General features: G+C 31.9%; 1 protein-coding gene across 3 annotated transcripts in view; it reads left to right on the plus strand.

Moving 5' to 3' along the window:
- The window catches only part of LOC148308499 (uncharacterized), a 62,580-nt gene that overhangs the window by 38,037 nt on the left and 1,166 nt on the right, over window positions 1-23,377 (plus strand). For all 3 annotated transcript variants that reach the window (XM_088261624.1, XM_088261623.1, XM_088261625.1), the window contains exons 5-6: window positions 15,452-15,585; window positions 22,774-23,251. In XM_088261624.1, coding sequence (XP_088117750.1) covers window positions 15,452-15,585; window positions 22,774-23,251 — 612 coding nt within the window. The remainder of the gene's footprint in view (window positions 1-15,451; window positions 15,586-22,773; window positions 23,252-23,377) is intronic.

Genomic DNA, 23,377 nt, shown 5'->3' on the forward strand with positions numbered 1-23,377 from the left:
GTAGAATAAGGCTCGCATGGCGTATGTCTGCTAAACTGTGGCTAATGCGATTACAGAAATAAAAGAGAACAACTCTCACGCAAGGATAATAATGTACAATTTAATTGAAGACTGCTTTGGGGGAAAATACCAATTTCATTTCTTCTGGCGCTGTGAAATAAAATGTCAGGGTAATGTGGATATTTCTTATCTCTTTTAATTTTTAAATTTCCTGCGTTTGGGATCGAATAAATATTTTTGATGATGGTTGTCGGGCGTGGATTATTTCACAAGTTTTAAATAAAACTTTGGTTATTATTTGAAGGGGAATAAAAACAAATAATTGCAGGTATAGCATCTAATATGCACCTTCTCTGATAACTTTTCAGAAACGTGTTAGACATCCACCATTAGAATCCTTACTGTCCATCATACCTGATCCCTTAGTTCTTCCTCTACCTCCTTCCCTTCTTTCTTTACCTTCCTTATTATCATCAATTTGTAATTTTCATAAATATTTAATATCATATACAGCAGAAAATTGTAATTTATGATTTTTTCCTCATTAATACATAATGTTCGAGCACTATCTGATTGCAAACAGCTCTTAAGGTATCAAACGTTTTGACCAATATCAATAGTCTGTTTTTGGTTGGTTAGAAGATATTACTTCTTAGCAATAAGCACGCCAATGTATTTAATTCTTTATATTTATTAAGATTAAATAGAAAAGATATGCCTGCACAAAACAATTATGTTTTTGTATATATTTGCTAGACAAATACATAAATGAAAACACATAATGGCAATTATAATCAGTTTTAAATTTCAAGATATTTAACATTTACAGATGTGCACAAACTTTAGAAAAAAAACTTTAAATTAAGCAAAATTGAAAAATATAACAACTTTGTTTTTTCAATAGCCTCTACTTAACACAAAATCATGATCAATTTATAATATAAACGCTGCATACGTGAAGTAAAGTTTTTTTTTTAAAACAGAAGCTTGTTCAATTTAATAAGCAAGTACAAGTATGAGTATGTAGTCCCGAGTACTCTAATTATTATTTATATTCTTATTTTTCTGTTTCATTTCAATAGTTACTTTAATTTTTCCTGCATTCCTTTTCGTATTTAGCAGTAACATCCGTTACTCTGAGCATCTTCACTTGTATCTTATATTCATATTATTACGATCATATTAACAAGGCATGAAGATTTAAAGTCATATTATACGGTTATCTAAGTATATTTGAACATAGTTTAGTATTTGAAAGATACTTGCGCTGACCTGATTTCAGTCTTCTGGGACGTCTCTATCCTTAATTGAGTTGATCCTGTTTCCTTGCCTTCGTGTTCTCTAGACTAGTCTTAATAATGATAAACGGTACCCACAAGCGAATCAAGGTTATCATACAAAATTTATTTTATATTCTCGCTTAATTTGTATCAAGACAAGAAATTTTGTAGTAAAATAATTTGGTATTATTATCAATAACATGTGATTTGTGTCGGGTTGTGGTCCCGTGGTTAGTATCGCGGACTCTTGAGTACGAGTTTCTGGGTTCGAACCCACTCTACCATAATTTGATTCCTATTTTTGATATTGTGCCGCTTAGGCCCACAAAAACAATATGAAATTAAAGTTTTTTTTTGTAAATAATAAAAACAGTAATATAAACAGCTCTTTAATTAAAAAAAAATAAAAACATATGGTATTTAATTTAATGATAACACCTAGTGTAATTTTATGTTTCAAAATAGAAAAAAAACTACTTTAAATTTATTTACCGATCTCAAAACCTGGCTGCGAGTTCTTTTAATTATCAGCAACTGTCACACTTGCCGTTACATATTTTTCTTTATGTTTGATTTTAATATTTTTTTCTTCTTCTTTTATTCCTATTATAAGTATAATTGTCATGGGGTAGGTTTACTTTTCAAACTATGAATATCTATCAGTGATTTTTTAATTTTTTATTTATGTGTGGTTTTCTTTCACATGTGTGGTTTATGAAGTACCTACCTCAATAATTTATTTGAAATAAAAATAGGTATACCTCAAGGCTGTAATAGACCATGGAAAACTTCTTTGCTGCATGACGTCCTTCCTATTTGTAGATTCTTCAAAATACACGTTAATATTTATTACTCAACTTACTTATTAAAGTATATTTATTACTTACATACTTTATTTTGTTCAATTTGCGCAAATATACCATACAAGTATGTAATTCGAAAACCCATAAAAAGTAACCGAAGCGGTCAATAATATACTGTATAAAAAATAGAGAACTCAGGCGTATTGAATTTCATCCACTACTGTATAGAATTTCCAAATAATAATAAAATGGATCAGTTGCGTGAGAGAAGGAGACGTGGCCATTTCCTAATGAAGTTATGATACGATGGATTTAAGTCAGAAATTTTAACGCTAAATAACGCTCGGGAATTCTTCGAGCACGTGATAAACAACGAACATAATAAATTAGGATTGTGTTCTCACAAAGTGAGCTAGTATCCTGAAAAAGAGAAAGGGGTTGATTGTAATCCCCGCAAAAGAAAAAGGCTTTGGGGCCTTCGATGTTTTTTGGTCGGCGTGTTTACTCAAGGCAGCCGCGCCGCATAAAAGTAAGTGAAATAAACGGCTGCCCGCTCGAATTGCACAATTTATGGCACAAAGAATGAATTCCACGCTGTCGGGGACGGGCGGACCTCGGCTATAAATCTTCACCAGCGTGGACCGACTATTAAGGTGTTGATTTGAGGAGCCGACCACGACTCGACTAGTTACCTCGAGTCACTATCTATTGTCTACCCTTTTTCAATCACTCTATGAACCGACACTAATTATTGCGCTAAATTTCTAACCGTTTTTTGTATTTATTATGTATGTCCCGGACTACCGTAATTTATTTTCAGGTAAAGAATATTTTGTTTGACAATAAAATAATATTATATATGTATTTACGTATATACGTTGGCTTCGCTCGTAATTACGATTGTAGGATTGTAACACACATACACACACACACACACAAGGCTTAACTCACATGCAAAAACTTTAATGAAAAATAAATATATAAACTTTTGGCCTGTATATTTTATACCTATTGTATACTTGTAAACACGGAACATAAAACGAGTGTCGAAAATAATACTACACACGTCTCAAAAATATTTTCAAAATATTTTCAAAATGCTTTGATGTTTATATGTTATAAATCATTGGTTAAATAATAGAAAAATAAATGTATTAAATACCTGGTAACGTATTAAGTATTATCACAAAAACCACAAATAGAAAATGTTACTTTGCACCACGGTCTCCCCATGTATGTTATATGCTACGTATTGTGATAAATACAGACTGTGTGGCCAAGTTAGCTGTGCCTGTTGCGCATTTTTTACACTGGAATTTTCTCGGCATTAAATAACAAATAACATTACAAAATTTAAGACAACTTGAATATTTTTTGATTTTGGATTATTCACTCTACGGATGTTATATTAATATTAAAGGTCTATCGTTTTTAGACAAAATAATATTGATATATCATCCGTGGGGTTTTAAATCCAGTGTCTAATAGATTTATTTAAAAACTGGTCAAATAAAAGTATTTAATAATAAAATATGATTACAGGATCTCTTTCCTAAAACAATGTATCGTAACTAATTCGGAATGAATCTCACCTCTATTTAATGATAATAATCTATAAATTTCTCAACTGAACGTGCCACTGTCTGCCGTTCACACCAAATCTATCAAATAACTACTCGAATGTGAAAGGAATACACCAACATTGCATATATGCATACAATTTTCAAAAATTAATCCAATATTGATGTCTACTAATGAACGTTACACAAGTGTATAACGAGTTTCAGCCAAATGCTAAGTCATAAACCCTGGAATCCTCAGACTTCCATGTCGTTTCTTATGAAAACGATAGACGCTTCACCTTAAGTTGAGATGCAAATTTAATAGTCTGAGTATTTAACTCAGTATTGATTTGGGTGTTAACTGTTAAAAGCTGCACAGATGTTGATGTGAGGTTTTTTAGGATGATTTTTTCGCACACGTCTTACAACTGACATAAATTACTGCACCACTATTTGCTAATTTTGTGCGTAAATGGATTATTTTATTCAGCACCCGGACATTTAGGTGTATCGTCTTCTGTTTTAGTAAAGTTCCAAATTGAGATTCATGCATTACGTATTCATACGATAAGTGTACTGAGGAGGGAGGGTAGAATCCCCAGATAAATGCTCGAACTTTTCCATGGCGCGATAGTTAAGTTGTTTTTTTTTCTCGAAATTAGCATAAAACGCGATTTGTGTTGGAAAATGGTTTACCGCCACACAAGATTTCCATTACAATATGTTTATTTTATGGAGAAATTATACATTCAATGGAATGATTTTCTTTTAACTTCGGTTCTGGAGAATACAGAACGTAATTTGGTTAAGATAACTTCATAATATTACGAGCATATTCCTTCATTGTTTGTTTCCTCCCGAAAAAGAGACGATTTTCTTTTAAAATACAACTACGAATATTATAGAGGGGAAAAATATACTTTAGCTAAGCCAATTATTCTTTGGAAGCGCGGGCGCATTTTGCCTTCTTATTTGTGGAAGTAACTTCACTTAAGTAACTTTTTATATACCTTCGATATTAAATATATTATTGTTTTGAAAAAAAATATTTTTAGGAATTTATTTTACTGTAATCATGATTGTGTTTTTTATAAAAGTAATAGTATTGTATTAAGTGGCCCAACATCATAACGGAGATTTCTTATACAACAAAAAATCGGGTAGGCTGGATCGGAAACGCGCCCTCAGTGGAATACGTTAAACGTCTTTTGATTTCTGCAGAGGGTATATGGGCTCTATGGTAAAGAAAAAACGTTACCAAATATAAACTATTAGTTGATATTTGGTCAGCACAAATATCACTTTTGTCTTTGGAACCATTCAACAGACGACTTGAGTGACTTTGAGATCAGATATGGGTTAGGTGGCCCAATGGCGCCAGTCGCACTACGCATGACTTATTATAACTATACATGAGATGTAGCTCGGTAGTACGTTTGTCGACCCAAATTGGGAATCACCGTGTTAGACGAAACATTGATTTATAGACACTCCATTTCTAGACCTTACGAAGGGCTCTATTAGCGAGCAGCTGTACATTTTCTGCAACAAATTACAAACTCACTTGCAAGCTTCATTACTCCTGATGAGCATCTGTTTGAGTTCGATGGATCATACCTACTAGCAAAGAAAGTTCTCACAAACGTGACTCTATCTTACCTTTCTGAGCGTCCCTGCTCTAGGCGCCCCCGACTCTTAGTTATTTTTGCGCTCTGGTCAATTAACGCCCAGCCTATTTTTATCATTGAAGTAAAATATTTTTATTATATATTGTTAATTTCACTGCAAGTAAATATATGGATAATACCTACCTTGAACATTGCGGGACGACGTTTGCACACCTTACCGTGCATTTTAGAAATTGTTTAAAATACAAAAGTAGTAAGCTTCCTAAAACAGGTTTCATTTCAAATTGGACGTTTAAAAAACCAAATTTGTTACCTTTGAAACCAAATTGGACGTCTGACAAAGCAAATTGGACGTTTATTTTTTTTAAAACGTTTTTATTGTATTTCATAAAAAAGAGTTGAAACTTTTAAAAATACATATATTCAAGGTAGTATCATAAAACAAAGTAATATCGAAAATCTTTTCTGAAAACTAAACAAAACTAAAAACATTGCGCAGACAGACTATGACAGCGCTTCGCGAAGGTTTGCCAACTTGACGACTACTATTAATAGCTTGTAGAAGTAACTTCTTTTAATACACTTGCTACTATTGATAATAAAATATGTGGTCTGGTATTTACACTGACAGTAAATGTAGTACGAAAATGAATATATAATTTTTTTTTTATAAAATACAATGTAACGTAGAATTTGTTTTCTAAAACGTCCAATTTGATTTATAAGTCATTTAATTGGCATTGATAGACGTCCAATTTGAAGGCTTATTACAAAATATAAAAACACAGTTTCCCTAATCCAACTCGTGGAGTTGGATTAGGTCAGGTTACATTAGTTTAAGTTAGATTAAAAAAATTAAGACATTATTTAATTTTTTATTTATAACATATTGTATAATTTAGACATTTTTTTCAGAATCTGACTACTATTATTTGAAGTATTTTAATTTCTAGGCATTTATTAAATACTTTGATTTTAATGAATTGTAAATTATATTAACGGCTTACGGCCAAGGCTCACTGGCAATTATAATTCTTAATCTAGGCGGATAAACGATAAGTCACTTGAATGTTGTCGGTATTGGCCGGAATTGATTCCGATATCTGTGTAGAATCGAACCTTTTCACGTTTCACTAGTGTGTTCTATGTTATAGTTATGGTTCACTAGTAAAACATTGAAAACGCATAAATACATGGATATAATTGGGTCGCTACTCTCACTTGTTAGAAGTAATATCCTGAAATATACTGTCATGTGAGTTTTTTATCCTGTGCTCTTTAAGAAAGATAAAGAAGGTACCATGTGAGGTGCTAGGTACTCAACCAGATGAGATGCTGTGTCGGTATTCTATACCAATACAGGTGGTACTGGAAATATACTATGGCTTAGAATTTTGCATCTTACATTAATTTTACCATACCTAAAAACTTAACATAATATCTTTTAAAATAAAAAGCTTGCAAGTTAAGCAAAATAGGCCCTTGAGAATTGTAGGATTAAAAACTGCCTAAGACTATTTATTAAAACCCAGAAGGGAATGTAAAGTAATATTATCTTTACATCAAAATAATGACAGTATGTACATGTATTTTGAGTCAGGCAATTATTGTATATGCATATCAAATATATTCCATGAATATACTTATGTACCTACGTCTATTTGTGCCCCATGCCTGACACCTAACCCAGGGCTAAATTATTTATTTTCTTATAACTCTCTTACTTCTCTCTATCCGCACCCAGTAGTGCATAGGGAACTGTATCAAATTGATGCAATAAAAAGTTGATCTATACCTAATGATGGCTACGTGATTGATGTACCAGTCCTGGGTAATATAAAATACATATTGGAGTAAATAACACATATATCGTAGTCATACAGAAGAAAGTGACCAAGTGTTTTTTGTACAAAAACGTGATTATTGACTATTTGATATCTTACTAGCTTAATATTGCCCTGAAAAAATCCCAAAGCGATTTTAAACTTGGAAGTTTAATATACTTATTGACTTGTTAAATATGACTAACTGCATTGATGTTTATTTTCTTGCCAAGCAAAAGTGACTTAAATCCTTCCTTAACATTTTACGTTTTGTTAGTTGGTCACTTTCTCCTGTACAACTACGATATGGTTTATTTAACTGAGCAAAGTAGAAAAATAAATAGAAGAATATTCATAAGTTTACACACTTGTCATTGAAATTCCAAAAAAAAAAATATTTTACACTTTGTTCGCATGGAATATGCTGCAAATTATGTATGTTTATACGTTGGTACCAATGAGTGGAAGGTTTCACTTTTTCTTGTTAATATTATTCTATAACAGGATTGTATTTTGTCTCTTTAGATCTCACGCTTTCAAGCAAGAAAATACCTCGCAAATTTAATAACCAACCAACTCTTCTGTCAAAATTGCAAATGATTCTGTCATGAGAGAATTTGATTAATGTTTGGTAGTCTTTTTATTTTATTATATTAAATAAAACTGTAAATAAAAGAGATACAATTCTTTAATATTTCAAAGGTAACGTACGAGCATTTTTTTGTAATTTTCTATAAAATTTCCGAAAATTAATTGTAATGAGATTATATTTTCGTAATGCGGAGGTAATGGAAATTTTTGATGTTTTCTTTTTTCTACGAGCATTTTTCTGGAGCGGATTTTTTTATATTGTTCTTGTTGTAGTATACGCAATCTACGCATTCCTCTTTAAAGGTATTTTTCTGCGTACGTATTTTTCCTAGGCATATATTACAATATCCTCTTCTGTACTCAACGTTTTCTTACCCACGACTCATGTACCATTCAACATGTCTGTCGGTCTGAATTATAATCCGACCGTTATAATGATTTCTTAATATAAATCTAATATGTTTACTCAGGAAGTCATCAACTATCTGAAAAACAAATGAGGTGATTAACATAATAAATGAAAAGACATCATACGAGTACTATTAATCATACTTATTCGAATACAATGACTGCACTCTGTTCACATATATTTTACCTTTATTTAAAAAAATATTTATACTTTCATTAATTTGATTATTTAAAAAAAATGATAAAAGAGGTAAAATAACTGTGAACGTACACATGTACAAATCAGTTGCCTAAAAATATTACCAGATATCCAAATACAACATTTTGACAGATATATGCTTTTGTTTAAATTACCTGTCTAAAAATATAAAAAATTAAACTGTACTTTATTTTATTACAAATGTTTGTGTTTCTATAAACACACACTCCAAAGCTTATATTAAAGTACATGTAGTAGTATTCAATAAGCAAAGATCGTTTAAGGAAACACCTGGGAAAGTCATTTCCCAGCAACGTTGTCAAAGTTTCTTTTTAGTTAATATTACTATCGCTTGACGGTAGTCATAAACCCACCAAATTATAATAACAAAGAACAAAGACACTTTGAGCAAAAAAGTTTTCCTTAAGATCCCCTAACTGGATGTTTCCTAACATTGGCTCGGATAACAAGGTTCGTGTTTAGTCTCAAAGAATATTGTTTTGGGTGAAAATAATTATGTACGTACTTATGTTGTTCAGGTAAACAACTCGAGTATTCTCACGGAAAATATAAAAAGCAAACAAGGTACTATGTTAATGCTTTTCATCTTTACTTAGCGTAAATACAAATTCAATTTTCCTTTAAAGTTGATATGAAGTCACGTATAATAAAGTATTATTACCAAATTCTTATTGTTTTGATATCGAATGAGATGTCGATAATTTTTTGATGTACGAGAAGTATCCAGTGGGGGATTAAACACTTGAGAGGTTACAGGTACAATTTAATTTGGATGTTACCCTCTAAAATTTTTAAATGCTCCTTGTTAAATAAATATTTTAATATCCGTAACATCGGAAAAAGAGGACAGATCAACAATATATAATTTAAGACAAATTCTTGGCAATTTTTTTTTCTTCAAATCTTTTAATGCTACTTGAAAGAAGAAACATTATTTATTAATATACATCGTAATTATTAATGTTGAGATTTATGTTTGTGATGTACGGAAAAAAGTTTTTTATATCGTCAAAGAAGAAATATTTTTTGAACCATTTGAACGAATTTTTACTATTTGAAACAAATATAATATACATGTTATCCTCAATATATTTTCGTATTTCTTATTCTCTAATTTTGCCAAGTTCAGCGTTTCAGAATAATGGAATCACAATGTATTTTATCATCAATAAAATACCTTAAAAATCCCCGTCTTTGAAAATTCAATTTCCCAAATTGTATGTGGGTTTATCAAAAATATTTCACGTAAGAAAATTATTTTTTGCTAGATATAAAATGTAAGTAACGAATTGTTCAACAGAGAAATATTTGTATTTATTGAAAAATTTTTAACGAAAATATTATTAATACGTTTATATATTTGTGGAAAATATATAAACGTATTAATACATAAAACATAAATACTACAGAAAAAAAGGAAAGGATTGCTGAAAAAAAAAAAAAAAGTGATTGTCTTATTTGAAATTCTGGTCTCATCATCTCATTATTATTATCATAAAATCATATTTTACATCATATTTTAATATCATAAATTCAGAGAAAACAAGGCATGAGTTTGAGGTTAAAAAAGAACATAAAAAATGAGAAAATCTTTTCTAATTAATAATGTTAATATACAATATATTTGATAATGTTAATATACAAAATAAAGTGAACTAAAAATATAAAATAAAGCGGATATTATTAGGATTTTAAAATGAAGAAAAATGGTTTATTGCGATTTCAAGATTTAGACACATAAACTCAAGTCTAGGTATCGAGTGTAACTCTTCACGACTAAAAGTATTTTCTTCATCTAAATGAATATTAGGCGGGAATGAGTAATGGCGCGGGGAGTATTAAATTAGTTTATTTTTGGGTGAAAACTGGTAAAGTGTGCGACAATCTCGGGAATGGAAAACAGGCTTGGCGCCTAAACTTATCTAGAATGCTACCCGCCCGTCGCTTGGAGCTTTTTTCAAATGCTTCAAGCCTGTCATAATTATGCATGAAATATTTTAAACGAACTGCTTTATATCTCTATAAGAACGTGTCCATAGAGCACCGTATTAGATCGATGCGGTATTAACTCGACCTTTAATTATATTAGTGCAAGGTAAACAATCCAGCTCTTTAGATTCTTGGATCTACCATAGGTGTGGAACATGTTTTATAGGATACAGATGACGTAAGTTAAATGCTTAGGAAAGATATTATTTCTATATTATAAAGGTAATGGATTAATGGATTCTTCTTTAATTTGATAGTGCTCGTGTATAGAGTCTTTTTATGTAAAGTGTATATAATAAGTACTGTCTGTTCACAGTTATTTTACCTCTATTTTTTTTAAATTTTATTGTTATTATTATTTTAAATTATTTATACAGCCAAATAAATAAAAAAAACTAGAGGTAAAATAACTGTGAACAGACTGTACGTATAATTAAATGAACAGCTTCCCCTCACAAATCGATCACTTTATTTAACCGCCATCAATATCTGTGCTCGTATTATCGCTGTCAAAAGAATTTTATGTTTATGCAATTCTTCACAATTTAATATTTTATTTTCTCTTATATTTCTTACGTATATGTACAAGTACTATCTCCCCAGTTTTTTTTTTTTTAAAAAAGCACCTTAACAAGTATCACTAGCTTGTTTGAAAGATTTTGCTTCATAGCAATAAGTCCGTAATTGTACGTACACATTTACAAGAATTTCAATTATAAAATATCACAATTCGCGACGGAATAGTTTTAGTTCTACTATAACCTAGTAAATAGTATTCCATCCATTGAGCTCATCCGTTTCTGACTTTTCCTGCTGCATTTGGTCTGTAGTTGAAGTAAACTATTGGACGGACTTTTTTAAAATATCGCAATTTTATATTTGTTTTTTCATAACAAAACGCAGCGATTTTTTTGTTGCGGTAGTTATTGTTAGAATTTTAATTCGAATTGTGGTAGGAGTAAAAAATTGGTTTTGTAAGAGTAAGACTTGTCTGACAATACCAGTATGCTGGTCGCTGATCAAAGAATGAATCCGGGAAAAGCAAAAAAAAACTATTACTACTAAACCATCACGCCGTTTCTCAGGGGTAAGCAGAAAGGATGGAACGCCACACTCTTCTATCCTGACATACACTCCTCGCCTCTTTCACATCCGTACATAAAGTTATATAGTTAAGTCTTTTTCGGCCATCCTCGTTCTGTTTTCCCGCTCACATTTGCCACATATATTTTCACAGGGATTCTGTCGTTATCCATCCGCTCCACATGTCCATACCACCTTAAGAAACTCTTCCTAATCTTTTCAATTATTCCTTGTTCAAAAAGAGTGTTTTAAATATACATAGTTACATCATTCAGCATTTACTTAAAAATGTAAAAAAATGTGCTTTAATGTTCGTTTGGTTCTAATGGGAGGTTCTTAAAAATTTTTAAATCAAGCAATTATGGTGTAGGCTGTCAAGTTGTCAGTATCAAAACGTTTTATTTTTTTATTTTATTTTGTTAAAAAAAAAACACTGAAAAAATACACAGATTTAAATAACATTGCAAAACACCTTATCTAGATTTCCCTGTTATAAATTCACACCATACTAAATAATTACATGCAATTTTTTTCTTGATCGCTGACAATCATCCATATGAATATAATTGTATTCTTTGCATCTGCTCAAATGATTAACTTTGAAGACGTATGGTATTGTCAAATGGTATTTAAAATAAGTTCAATCATGAAAAAATAATCACTAGGTCAACATATGTAAATTGATAAGAATCCGTCAAGAGTTGAGGTGGGTTTGGGTTGAGGTTTGCCCACATAACCGAAATGAAATCTCAAACTAAATTATGATTTCAATTATATGTATATTGAATGACAGTACAGTAAAAAATTAAACATAAAGTAATAATAAAACCCTTATCCGCACCTAAATGGTGCATAGGGCACTGCGTCATATAACGCAGTGTTATCTTGATCGTTTACACACGAAGGAAAGGTGATCAGCCCTCCGCTTCAGGTACCAGTCCAGGGTAATAATGAATAAATATTACAGAGAGAAAATCACTCATATTTATTTGAACCCCCCTGGGAATCGAACCCGGGATCTCCAGAACGGTAGCCGAGCGTGCTGACCATTACACTACGGTGGCAGACAAACTTAAAGTACTTACTAAAATCACGAGATTTTGTCGGTACCTGTGTAAAAGCATTATTAAATATTTGTCTGAAACAAAATTTTCTTGATTTATTTTCGCACGAAAAACGACGAAGTATAAGTGAGTGAATTCGTATTTTACGTAGTGGAGAATTTATTTTTACTAGTGAACCGCAGTCTATCGAATGGCGAATGGAAACCTCTTAAAGGGTGGCCAACCAATGGCTGAACCCACCATTCGGGAAACAGGAGAGAGAATTCCTACAATAGTTAGAGTTATGTGACTAATGGTGTTTCCGGGTAATATTGTGAAATCGAGGATGTGGAAAAAATAGGGAACGTACGAGGACTTAAAAAAATGAGCTCCGTTTACTCTCCCGGGCAGTGAAGGAAGTCATTTGAATGAAAAATCTCATAGATTTATTTTATGCGGTAGATGAAAAAGATATTTATTTATTATTTCGAATTCGATTTTTTTTATTTAACCTATGTTATCGGAACTAAATTTATAATAGGTACTTTATAATACTACTTATTAAAGAAATACAATACTTGTTGAAAAGTATGTTTTCAAAATACATTTTTTCAAGAAGATAGTATAAAATGTTAAGTAGATGGATAAAAATATCTGTTTGCATTTAACATTATTTGCAAAGTAACATTACGGAACGTTATACAAACCATAAAACAATCTTTTCCAAACAAACAAAATTTTCCACGTCAAAAGAAAAAGTGTTAATGAAAAAACCATCAAAGCATTTCTCGAGCAATCAGTATTAGGCAAATGAAGTTTTTTTGACTTCATGTACAGATATGTTTCCCTAAAAACAATACTTTACAGGTGGTTTATGAAAGTACGCCAGTGATTTTGTCTGTCGCATCTTTAAAGAAAGATGCCATTGATATTAATTGATAAGAGAATATTTATGGTACCCGTGAATCGAGAATAATGTATGTACAATATTTGTTCACTCGTAACAGAAGAACAGGATCTATATTTATTGTTAGTTTTAATAATATTGTACTTACATACCATATGTACATTTACTACATACGATTATAGGAATAATAGTTTAACAAGGAAGTAAAAGTGTCCCAATTAAAAAATATATAGAATCCAAAAAACAGATTCGGTATTAATAAATAAAATATTAATAAAAATCTACAAAATAAACGCTAAAACAATGAATACTTTCAGGTTTCATGCATGTTTTTCACAAATATGTCATGGCTATCTGTTTCATTGTCACAAGTAAATAGTTATGTTTATAGGTACCTACATACACATATAATTCAGTATTTTTGATAAATAGTACCTAATATAATATTTATTTTTTCAAACATTAAAATGTATCTTTAATTCTTGATCCAATATCTTAACTTTTTGTACACACTCAAATAACCGAAAATCATTGTTTGAGCTTTCGGGTAAATAGATGTTCGAAGAAATATTTACGTGAACATACTCTTTTAGTCAACAAATGTGTATTCATCCCGCGGCTATTCTATTATTATTGAACTTTTGAGTATGACCATCCGAGCAGGATGAGGACAAAATAAAATGGCGAAATAAGCAAACCCACGTTATTCAGGAATTGGGGCGCGCATAAATTATAGACGTAACCCTTTTCCATATCAAAATCTGTTCCCCCTCTAAATTCCCGCCACACTGCGCGCCAAAACACAGCCTACTGATGCTTATTTATTTTCCAATAATGGATCGCGAAGTATTCCGTTCCCCGAACCCGGCCAGGCCGCGGCGCTCCCCATTCCTCCGCAAGTATTGCCTCGGGCAGTCCCTCGACCACCCCTCGGGCAGCAGCCACCGGCCGCAGGATCGGGCTGTATTCGCCGAGATATTTGCGGCAGACATCTTAGTAATAGTGTTGCTCAACTTTTCCTAAATTGATCGTTTATTTGTCAACCGCCGACGTCGCTTCCAATTATTTATAACGCATGGTTGTGCACGAAGCGAAAAGAAAAACATTTCCTTTTCCGAGAAAATTTTAACAGAAAATATTCTAAATTCCCACAGAGAAAATTGCTGCGCCGTGCAATATACGTTAAATGAATTTGACTATTTTATAAGATGAGTAAATTAAATAATATAGTGTTTCGGTGTAAGAGAAGCAACAAAAGATATAAAGTACCTAATTATTTTTGTGTTTTATTTTGTGTTTCACGCAACTGTATTTTAAATTAATAGTCTTTATGGATGTTTTAACTGTTTAAGATAATATTTCATCTGATTATCACACAATATACTAGAAAAGATAATAAATTAAAAAAAATCGTTAATGAAACGTAAAACCACATCTCAAAATTTAATTTTTTCTACGTATTTCAATGCACAGTAATTAAAAAAAATGAGTATAATATTATTGGCGGACGGGACAATTTTTAAAATAATCAGCCTAAAAAAGTTAAGTTTATCGTTAAAATATAAAAATTAAACCACTCTTGAGTTTATTCATGTAAATATGACTAGTTTTGAGATCAAATGATGTTCTCAGCAAATGGTGGAAATACAAAAAATGTTACTGCATTTTTTAACCTGTAGTTATCGGAACTAGTTATATTTGCATTAAGGCTCCATAGCACTCAAATAGCACTTTAATTTTCTTTAGAACCAGGTAACATTTGCGTAATTGATTTTTTTTGCTTAAAACAAGTTTTTGTAAAATAAATGTAAGATTTTTTTTTTGAAAGTAAGGAGTTAAAAAAAGATTATTTTCAAAGTGTTTGAAAGAAAATTTAAGTATAAATTTAATTAAAAAAATTGCGCGCAGACCTGACGTCCGGCTCTTAGCGCGGCCCTAGGATCTCGGCCTAAACTAGCTCAAAAGTGGTCTAATAGAAGTGTTTTATTTGTGTATTTAAATCATCATGTTTTTCCACACAGTTAATGACAAATCAGTTAATAATGTGAAGGTTGTCGTGTTATTTGTAGTTTGAGTGCAAGACGATACTAAAAGCGCGGTCTTGTTTGTTCCAGAGTTGCCCGACTCGGCGCCAGAGATAACTACTGAGAAGACCAGAGTGTCCGTGGGGGACACCATTCGGGTGCACTGCACCGCGCCGCCCGCCCACCCCCCGGCCAACCTGACGTGGCTGCTCAACAACATACCCGTAAGTGAGAACCTACCCATACCTAACCTAATAGTGAGAACCTTACCTAACCCAATCTGGCGTGGTTGCTCAACAACATACACGTAGGTATTCGTAACAACGCTATCGGTACCGATAGCTGGCTTTACACGTGCGCGCTTTAATGCTTGATTATAGTTTTATAGAAGTCATGAGGAAAGAGTGAGAACTTAATCTAACCCAACCTAACCCAACCTGACGTGGCTGTTCAACAACATACTTAAGTATTCGTAACAATGCCATCGGTACCCATAGCTGTATTTACACGTGCGCGCTTAAACGCTCGATTAGAGTTGTGCGTGTGCATTAATGGGGAAAGAGTGACAACCTAACCTAACCTAACATAAGAGTGCGAACCTAACCTAACTTACCTAACCCAACCTGACGTGGTTGCTCAATAACATACCCGTAAATATTCGTAACAATGCTATCGGTACCAATGCACGCTCGATTAGTGTTGTGCGTGTGAATACGTGGTCGAAAGAGTGAGCAGAAGTCATAAGTAGGAGTGCGTGCTGTCAAAAGTGACAACAAGATATGTAAGGTCAAAAATACGTTACATAACAGCGATTCGTTTTTGTCTATTTTTGGTGAATGATTCGTTAATCACTTTTGTAAAACAGACCCCCTAATACTTATGAAGTTATGTTATTTTACGTTTCGCTGAGTATTGCTCGTAATTTATTTTATTACTTTTATTGTGTAATCCAATTAACAAAATACCGATATTCTCAACAGACCTCTAGAAAATAAGACTGTTTTGTATTATTTTGTCTAAGGCAAACCCCTTCCTTGAAAGCCTGTTTCCCGAAAACTGTTAATTAGATAAACCTTTTCTCCTTACAATCTGTTACATGCTTTTACAAGGAACCCGACTGTTTTTTCACGGCTTTAAAATTATTATTCGTTTTTGTTAAGTAAATTACTTTGTTTCTTTTTGAAAGATTCAAATAATATTTTCTTGGGAAAATATTTTACGGAAAATATTTTAGAAGTAATTACTACAAGAAATTAGTCTACTAATTTAAATCTTAATTAACGGCCACAGCTTCTCTCTTAAATTAGCTATTTTCTCTTTAATACTACTAGCTTGTATAATTTTAATGGTACACTTACTACTTATACGAGCGTTAATTTATGTAAAATCGACACACGTCAAACGCCTTTATGGGTAAAACAAAGGAAAATTCCAATATTTACGGCTATCGCACAAACTAATATTTATGTTGGTAAATTTTACTTTAAACATAACGGTGAAAACATTACAAAATTTCAGGTACTATACAAACCTGTGAATAAAATTTATAGTGAAGAGTAGGATGACATAAATTAGTCAATATAAACAGAAATTTGTGAAAACAGTGGTATTTACAAAGTGTTTTTTTTCACATTTTTTTCTTTATTTTATATTCTTTTGCATTTCACAATATATTATACTTACTAGTAAAAAAAATATATGTTAATACAAAAAAGATCTCACAAAGACATGGCCTGTGTGTGGGTATACATTTTATTTTAGGTTATAATAAAGAGCACTGGCAAGAAAACAATAGATATCAGAACTAAAAATAGATTTAAAGTGCTAATACAGGGTGGGGCGCGGTCAGTACCTATTTTGAAACTCTTGCCACAAAACGAGTTACTCCTAGAACGCGCTCAGGACTCATTGCCAACATACGCACAGATATGCTGGAAAAACTTGACAGAAAATTCAATATTCGCCTATCTTAATGCATTGACGAGAAAAGTAGCAGCCTTCGAGATGTCGTTTTTAAAACTTAATAAAATAAAAGTTATAATGTGTCCCTATATATATGTATATATATATATATATATATATATATATATATATATATATATATATATATATATATATATATATATATATATATATATATATATACATATATACATATATATATATATATATATATATATATATATATATATATATATATATATATATATATATATATATATATATATATATATATATATATATATATATATATATATATATATATATATATATATATATATATATATATATATATATATAAATATATGTAAATATATTTACAAATAATAAATACGACACAGCACGACTTTTATTTATATTGGTGGTTTCTCTACCATAATTAATGTTTTGAAGAGTATTACCCGTGCGGGGATCAGAGAGGAGGGTGCTGAACAATTAGAAAAGATGAAAGCCCTGTGGGACCTCTAGTCCACTGTTAGAGGTTAAGCTTGCTTTCAAACATTAATTTAATCGATTCCGCACGAATGTACACTGAACATACAGGAATATTATGCTGCTATCGTGGATTCGCTTTACAATTACTGGAACGATAAAATACATAATGTTCACCTATAATAATTCTCAATATATTGCATTTGCAAATGCCCGTAAATTCATGGTATCAATGCAATATCGGACATGCATGATTTGGTAAAGGAAGATGCATTAATGCAGAAATAAATTCTTATTTGTTGGAAATGGTCGCGGAGGTTGCGGTAGTGGCGGAAGAGGATGGCAGATCGCTGACAGGAAACAAATTGGAAGTGTAGCAAGACAAATGGCCAACAGCTGAAGTCGTCAGATAGCGTACAATCTGGAGGATATGCGCAAATTTCTTGTGAACATATCAAAATACAAGTAAAGAATACCGAGAAAACTTTGACATAATATGTTTGAATTATTTCGCACTGTTGTTTATTTATTGAATATAAAATTTATCAATCAAATTACGGTTCATGTAAAGTATATGACACTATCTAGACTAAATTACCTATAATCTATGATGACACGTAAATTATGAAGTGTTACAACGTTTGATAAAATAGCATTTTTTTAAATAAAGGGGGTAGATCTCCGTTGTAACTCGGAAAATAACAAAAAACCTCCTCATGATACAAAAGTAAGGAATTAGAAAATATTTTTGTTTTTTACACACATCATAAATATCCTTTCTTGATTAAAAAAAGTATAGGCCCAACATAACTTAATAAATTTTATATCGAAAACATAAAAATGGAAACAACTTTTCTTTAAAATCTATACCGTCTTAAAACAATTTTTGTGAAATGCATATTTTTTTAAAACAAAATATTTTGCATTCATTTTTCAAAGATACTTTTTCAACTATGTAAATAAACTTAAACAGTTTCACGAAAATAATCGAATCTAAGACGTAAAAATATCAAAATAATATTTCTGTTATGTTATGAGATAAAGAAGGTATAATAAAAACAATATTTAACTAAGCAGTCCCGTTGATTTGTCATTATGCACTGTATATTTATGTGTCTAAATGTGAATAATGTCAATAGAAAGCTGGAGAACTTTACATTTTAAATATTAAATATGCTTATTTATTTTTTTTATGAACATTAATGTCTGATATTTTTTTTCAAAGAAAGATCGCATTACATTTCATGTTGCCGAAATTATTTTCGTTTGATGTGCTTAAATGTTCAATGCGATTTACTCAGTCAAATTTGAGAAGCTTATTTTATTATTTATGCCTTATACCTAAGAACCTGTTTGAGAGATTTTGAAAAGCAAATGGCTTATATCAATAATTAATTAACCCTTCAATCGGAAAAAAATAAGTAAGCAACTTATTCGACTTTGAGGGAGAAATAATAAGATTTTACTGTACAATAAATAAAGATTATTAAAATTGTATGTTTGAAACATTTCGTAATTGTAAGAATAAAAAATGAAATAAAGTAAAAATAGTATTTAGGGAGAATAATGTAACTGTGAAAATTTTCATCGCATTAACTTACTAAGAATATATTTTTTTATTCTCAAACGTAATGTTACTAGTGGTGATTTATTTAATACCTTCTATTAAATAAGTTTTTGAAACCCATTTTCAATATTAATATTATAGTGAAAATGCAAGAGGAAAATAATTTTTCACGAATTAGATGTAAACATTTAAAATCTGGTAATGATATTAATAAATATTCCTACGAATCACTACACAAATAGGTCTTGTTTTTGTTGTACAATAGCAGTTATAATATTTAATTTAATTTGGTTATAATTTAATTTAAAAAGAGAAGTATTTTTGTTTTTTTATTGTTTACAAAAATCCTTTAATTTCATTCTATTTCTGTGAGCCTAGGCAGCTCATTTTTAGAAATAGGTATTAAATTGTGGTAGAGTGGGTGCGAACCGAGAAACTCTGACTCAAGAGTCCGCGACACCAACCACGGGACCACAGCCCGACACATACAATAATAAATAACAATATTATTTTTTGACATCTCATCAAAGATGAAGAAGAATATGGAAGTCTGGGCATTTACGGGGCTGACGACCGTCATAGGCTGGTTTAAGTGATCACTTTACACACGTGTAACATTCACCAATTCTACCCATTATTGACAACCACACTACTCAAATTCTTAAAAGTTCTATATATATGAACCAATTTAGAAACCTTGTTCTTGAATCACTAGAACTTCACTAGAGACATATATTGGTGAGATGTAAAGAAGCTTTTTATTAAGCAGAAACTCTTATATTAGTATGTGAGGTCCGAATCCTGGATTATAATCACACACGTGAGAAACGCCAGAAAATACAATTTTCATATTTATTATTAAGCACACACACACTCAAAATGTTGTAAATAAATAACATTGAAATGTCATGCTGAATTGTGTACTGAACTGTGAACTGGGTAAGTAGTGTGTGCTGAAGTAATTTGGTTTTATGATACTCGTGTTAATGACAGAAATCTTAATGTAAAACATCACTAAGCCTACATAAACAATTTGCGGGAGATGGTTTCAATTTTCGCAACAAATCGAAAGTTGGTGAACTGTATTTAATTTGGGGTCAGCTTCAGAATTTTAAAAAGGAACATTGGATGGGTCTGAATCATTAGAGAGGGCTTTGAAAAGAAACTGGAATACTTAACAGACACACGCGCACGCAATATGTAAATACGTAGATAGGTATAAAATCTTAAGTAGGTTCATAAAAGCAATGAAAGTCTTACATTTAAATGAACCATTTCCGAGAACAGTTCCGGCACCGCACCAGTGCCGTCTTTTCAAGAAAAATCTCTGCCAGTTATCCGTCTGTTATGGGAGCATTTTTCTTACTGCCTTCTCTCTCCGGACGCTCTCCCCGCGCGGCAGCCGTCCCTGTCACTCGCTAATGAATGTTTATTTTTCATTTTCCCTCCCCCGAGGCGCCGCGCATAACCGGCCAGTAACATCGGCACTTAGGCAGCTTTTATAGTGTTAATAAAATATCCATTTCCATTGGCCGGGAGCCCGAACTGTGGATAAAGTATCCGTGATTCACGCTGACGCACAGTGCTCCACTCCGCGTGCTTCTCGGACAAAAGCACGCGGAATTATTCAATTATCAGTACGTGTAATCAAAATACACAGTACACGATAGTATGACGTGTTTTGAATTCGCAATATTCCTAACATTACCAGTATGTGTAAATTTTGTAAACATCATCATCATCATCACAGTAAAAGATTTTTCTCTTACATGTCCTCTTTTTTACTTAAAAAAAGGATAACCAGCAAAGCTCCTACTCTAAGGGGCTTGTCTACAGGTAGGAAAGTAAGAACAGGGAAGGGAATAAGGTAAATGTGAAAAATACACCATAAACACCTAGACCAACTGAAAATAAATCTTTCTTGGATTCATTTTTGTAATTGGTGGGAATCGAACCCGCGAGACCAGTTTCGCAGTCGAGCGTCTACCCAACTAAACCACGGCGCCTTGATACAAACATGTACATTTCATTTAGATATTAATATGAAAAACTGTAAAAGACGAAATTTGTTATTGTAAAGTTTTAGTGATCATTTCATATATTGAAAATTTCGTCATTTAAAGCATTATTGATAATCATATAACTCAATTTTTTTAAGTTGTTTGCTTTTCAAATTACATAAATAGTTAAATGTTTGACATTTTCCATAATATAAATAAAAAAAAAGGAAATATTTTTATGTCGATCAAAGTAATTTAAAAATGATTTCATAATAACTTGAAAATATGTATATATTGTGTTTTGTCAAAATGTCGGAAGAAAATATTTTTGAAATGTCTCAATGTAAGATCCTTGAATTCAAACACCATATATGTGGTCGCAAAGCGGTACTACATGTATATTTTCTCATTTTGTTGCTTTATGAAGGTAGCGGAATGTGAAGAAGACTATACCGTCATAATGTTACTTAAAATTCAATGAACCGTATAAAGCAAGACACGTGTACTTTATATTCACTTAATAAAGGCGACAAAACACTGTGCGCGACGCGGCGTGCTGCACGGGCGCGGCGTCACGGCGCTGCGCAGCGGTGCAGACAGCTTGAGCGAGTGCACTTTCCGCATACAATGACACTTTAAAAAGTTCCCCCGGGCGCGGGCGACGAGGGATGCTTTTTGTAGAAAATCGACGATTGCGATATGTGCACGAGTACAGATACATTCTGGGAACACTCAGTTGCACTTAGAAACTGCTGCATTTTGTAAACAGCCTGAAAGATGAAAGACTGCACTCGGTATCCATGTATAAATTTGTTTTTACTGATCATCATACACTGTCGAGTCAATTTACCATACAAACAAATTATGTTATACTAAAACATGAAATAAGTTCATATACTCATATGTCATAAAAAAAAAAATAAAAGTCGTATAAAAGTCGTATTCCCAAACGATTTAACATTAAAATCGTGTAATAAATACACCATTTGATTCTACTACAGATTAATATTTTCATGATTATTAATTCGCCTTGTGAAGGCATTGTCAAGTTGTGCAAAATATTACGAGCAATATGTACTAGAAAGTATATATTTTTTTGTATAAACCGTATTTACATGTAACCTCTTATCGACGTTTCAACCATCCTTTTAGGGATATTCTTCACAGCGTCCTGAAGAAGACCCTATAAGGATAGACGAATCGTTGGTACCTTGAAATAAATAAGTTTTCTTTTAAGCTTTCTTATTTTTCTTTAAATAGTGTAATAATTAAACTCAATGTTAGAATTTTCAATTTCTTGTAATTTTTCATGTCGAATTACCAAATAATTGCTGTAAACAATGTACTACGTTTCTTCGTAAAACTGCTTTTAATTTCTTTTAATTGTTTTTTTTTGTTTCGTTTCCAATTAGATAAAAGGAACACCGATGGATTTGGATCCACTTGCGAACCAGAAGCCGACTAAGTGGCCCGCGGTGGAGCATTTATATCCCCCGACGAAGAACGCTACTAGGCTATTCGGACAGGTCAATTCCGAGACGAGTAACGGGCCGGATAAAGAACACGTTGGCTACGTACTGAGAGGACAGAGAAATGTGGATGCAACGATTACCAAGACCTCCTCCAGAAAGGAAGAGCCTTATATTCAGGGAGATTCCTTGGAAATACCGTTGACGAAGAAGAAACCGCCCAAGGTGGTGGAACCCATTGTTAAGAAGAGCAGTGGATCTTCCTTGGTGCTGTTCGTCCAGCAGCAGAGTTTCCAGCAAGGGAAGATGACCTTGACCTGCAAGGCCACTGTGTTCTCACTTTATAAGGCGCAGGCACTTCTTATACTGGAAGAAGAAAAACCGCAGATTGCTTCTGTTCTCTCTACTTGGAGTTCCAGTGGTAAGATTCCCTTGAACATTTTATTAATCATTTATACATTTATTAAGAATTTTTTTGTGTCTTATTATGAAACAGATACAACATACAAAATTAAAATAGGATTCTCGATCTATTTTTTTATGATTA

The sequence above is a fragment of the Brachycentrus maculatus genome, unplaced genomic scaffold (assembly GCF_059751285.1).
Source record: "Brachycentrus maculatus isolate JH-2025_06_01 unplaced genomic scaffold, ASM5975128v1 h1tg000160l, whole genome shotgun sequence".
Taxonomy (NCBI): Eukaryota; Metazoa; Arthropoda; class Insecta; order Trichoptera; family Brachycentridae; genus Brachycentrus; species Brachycentrus maculatus.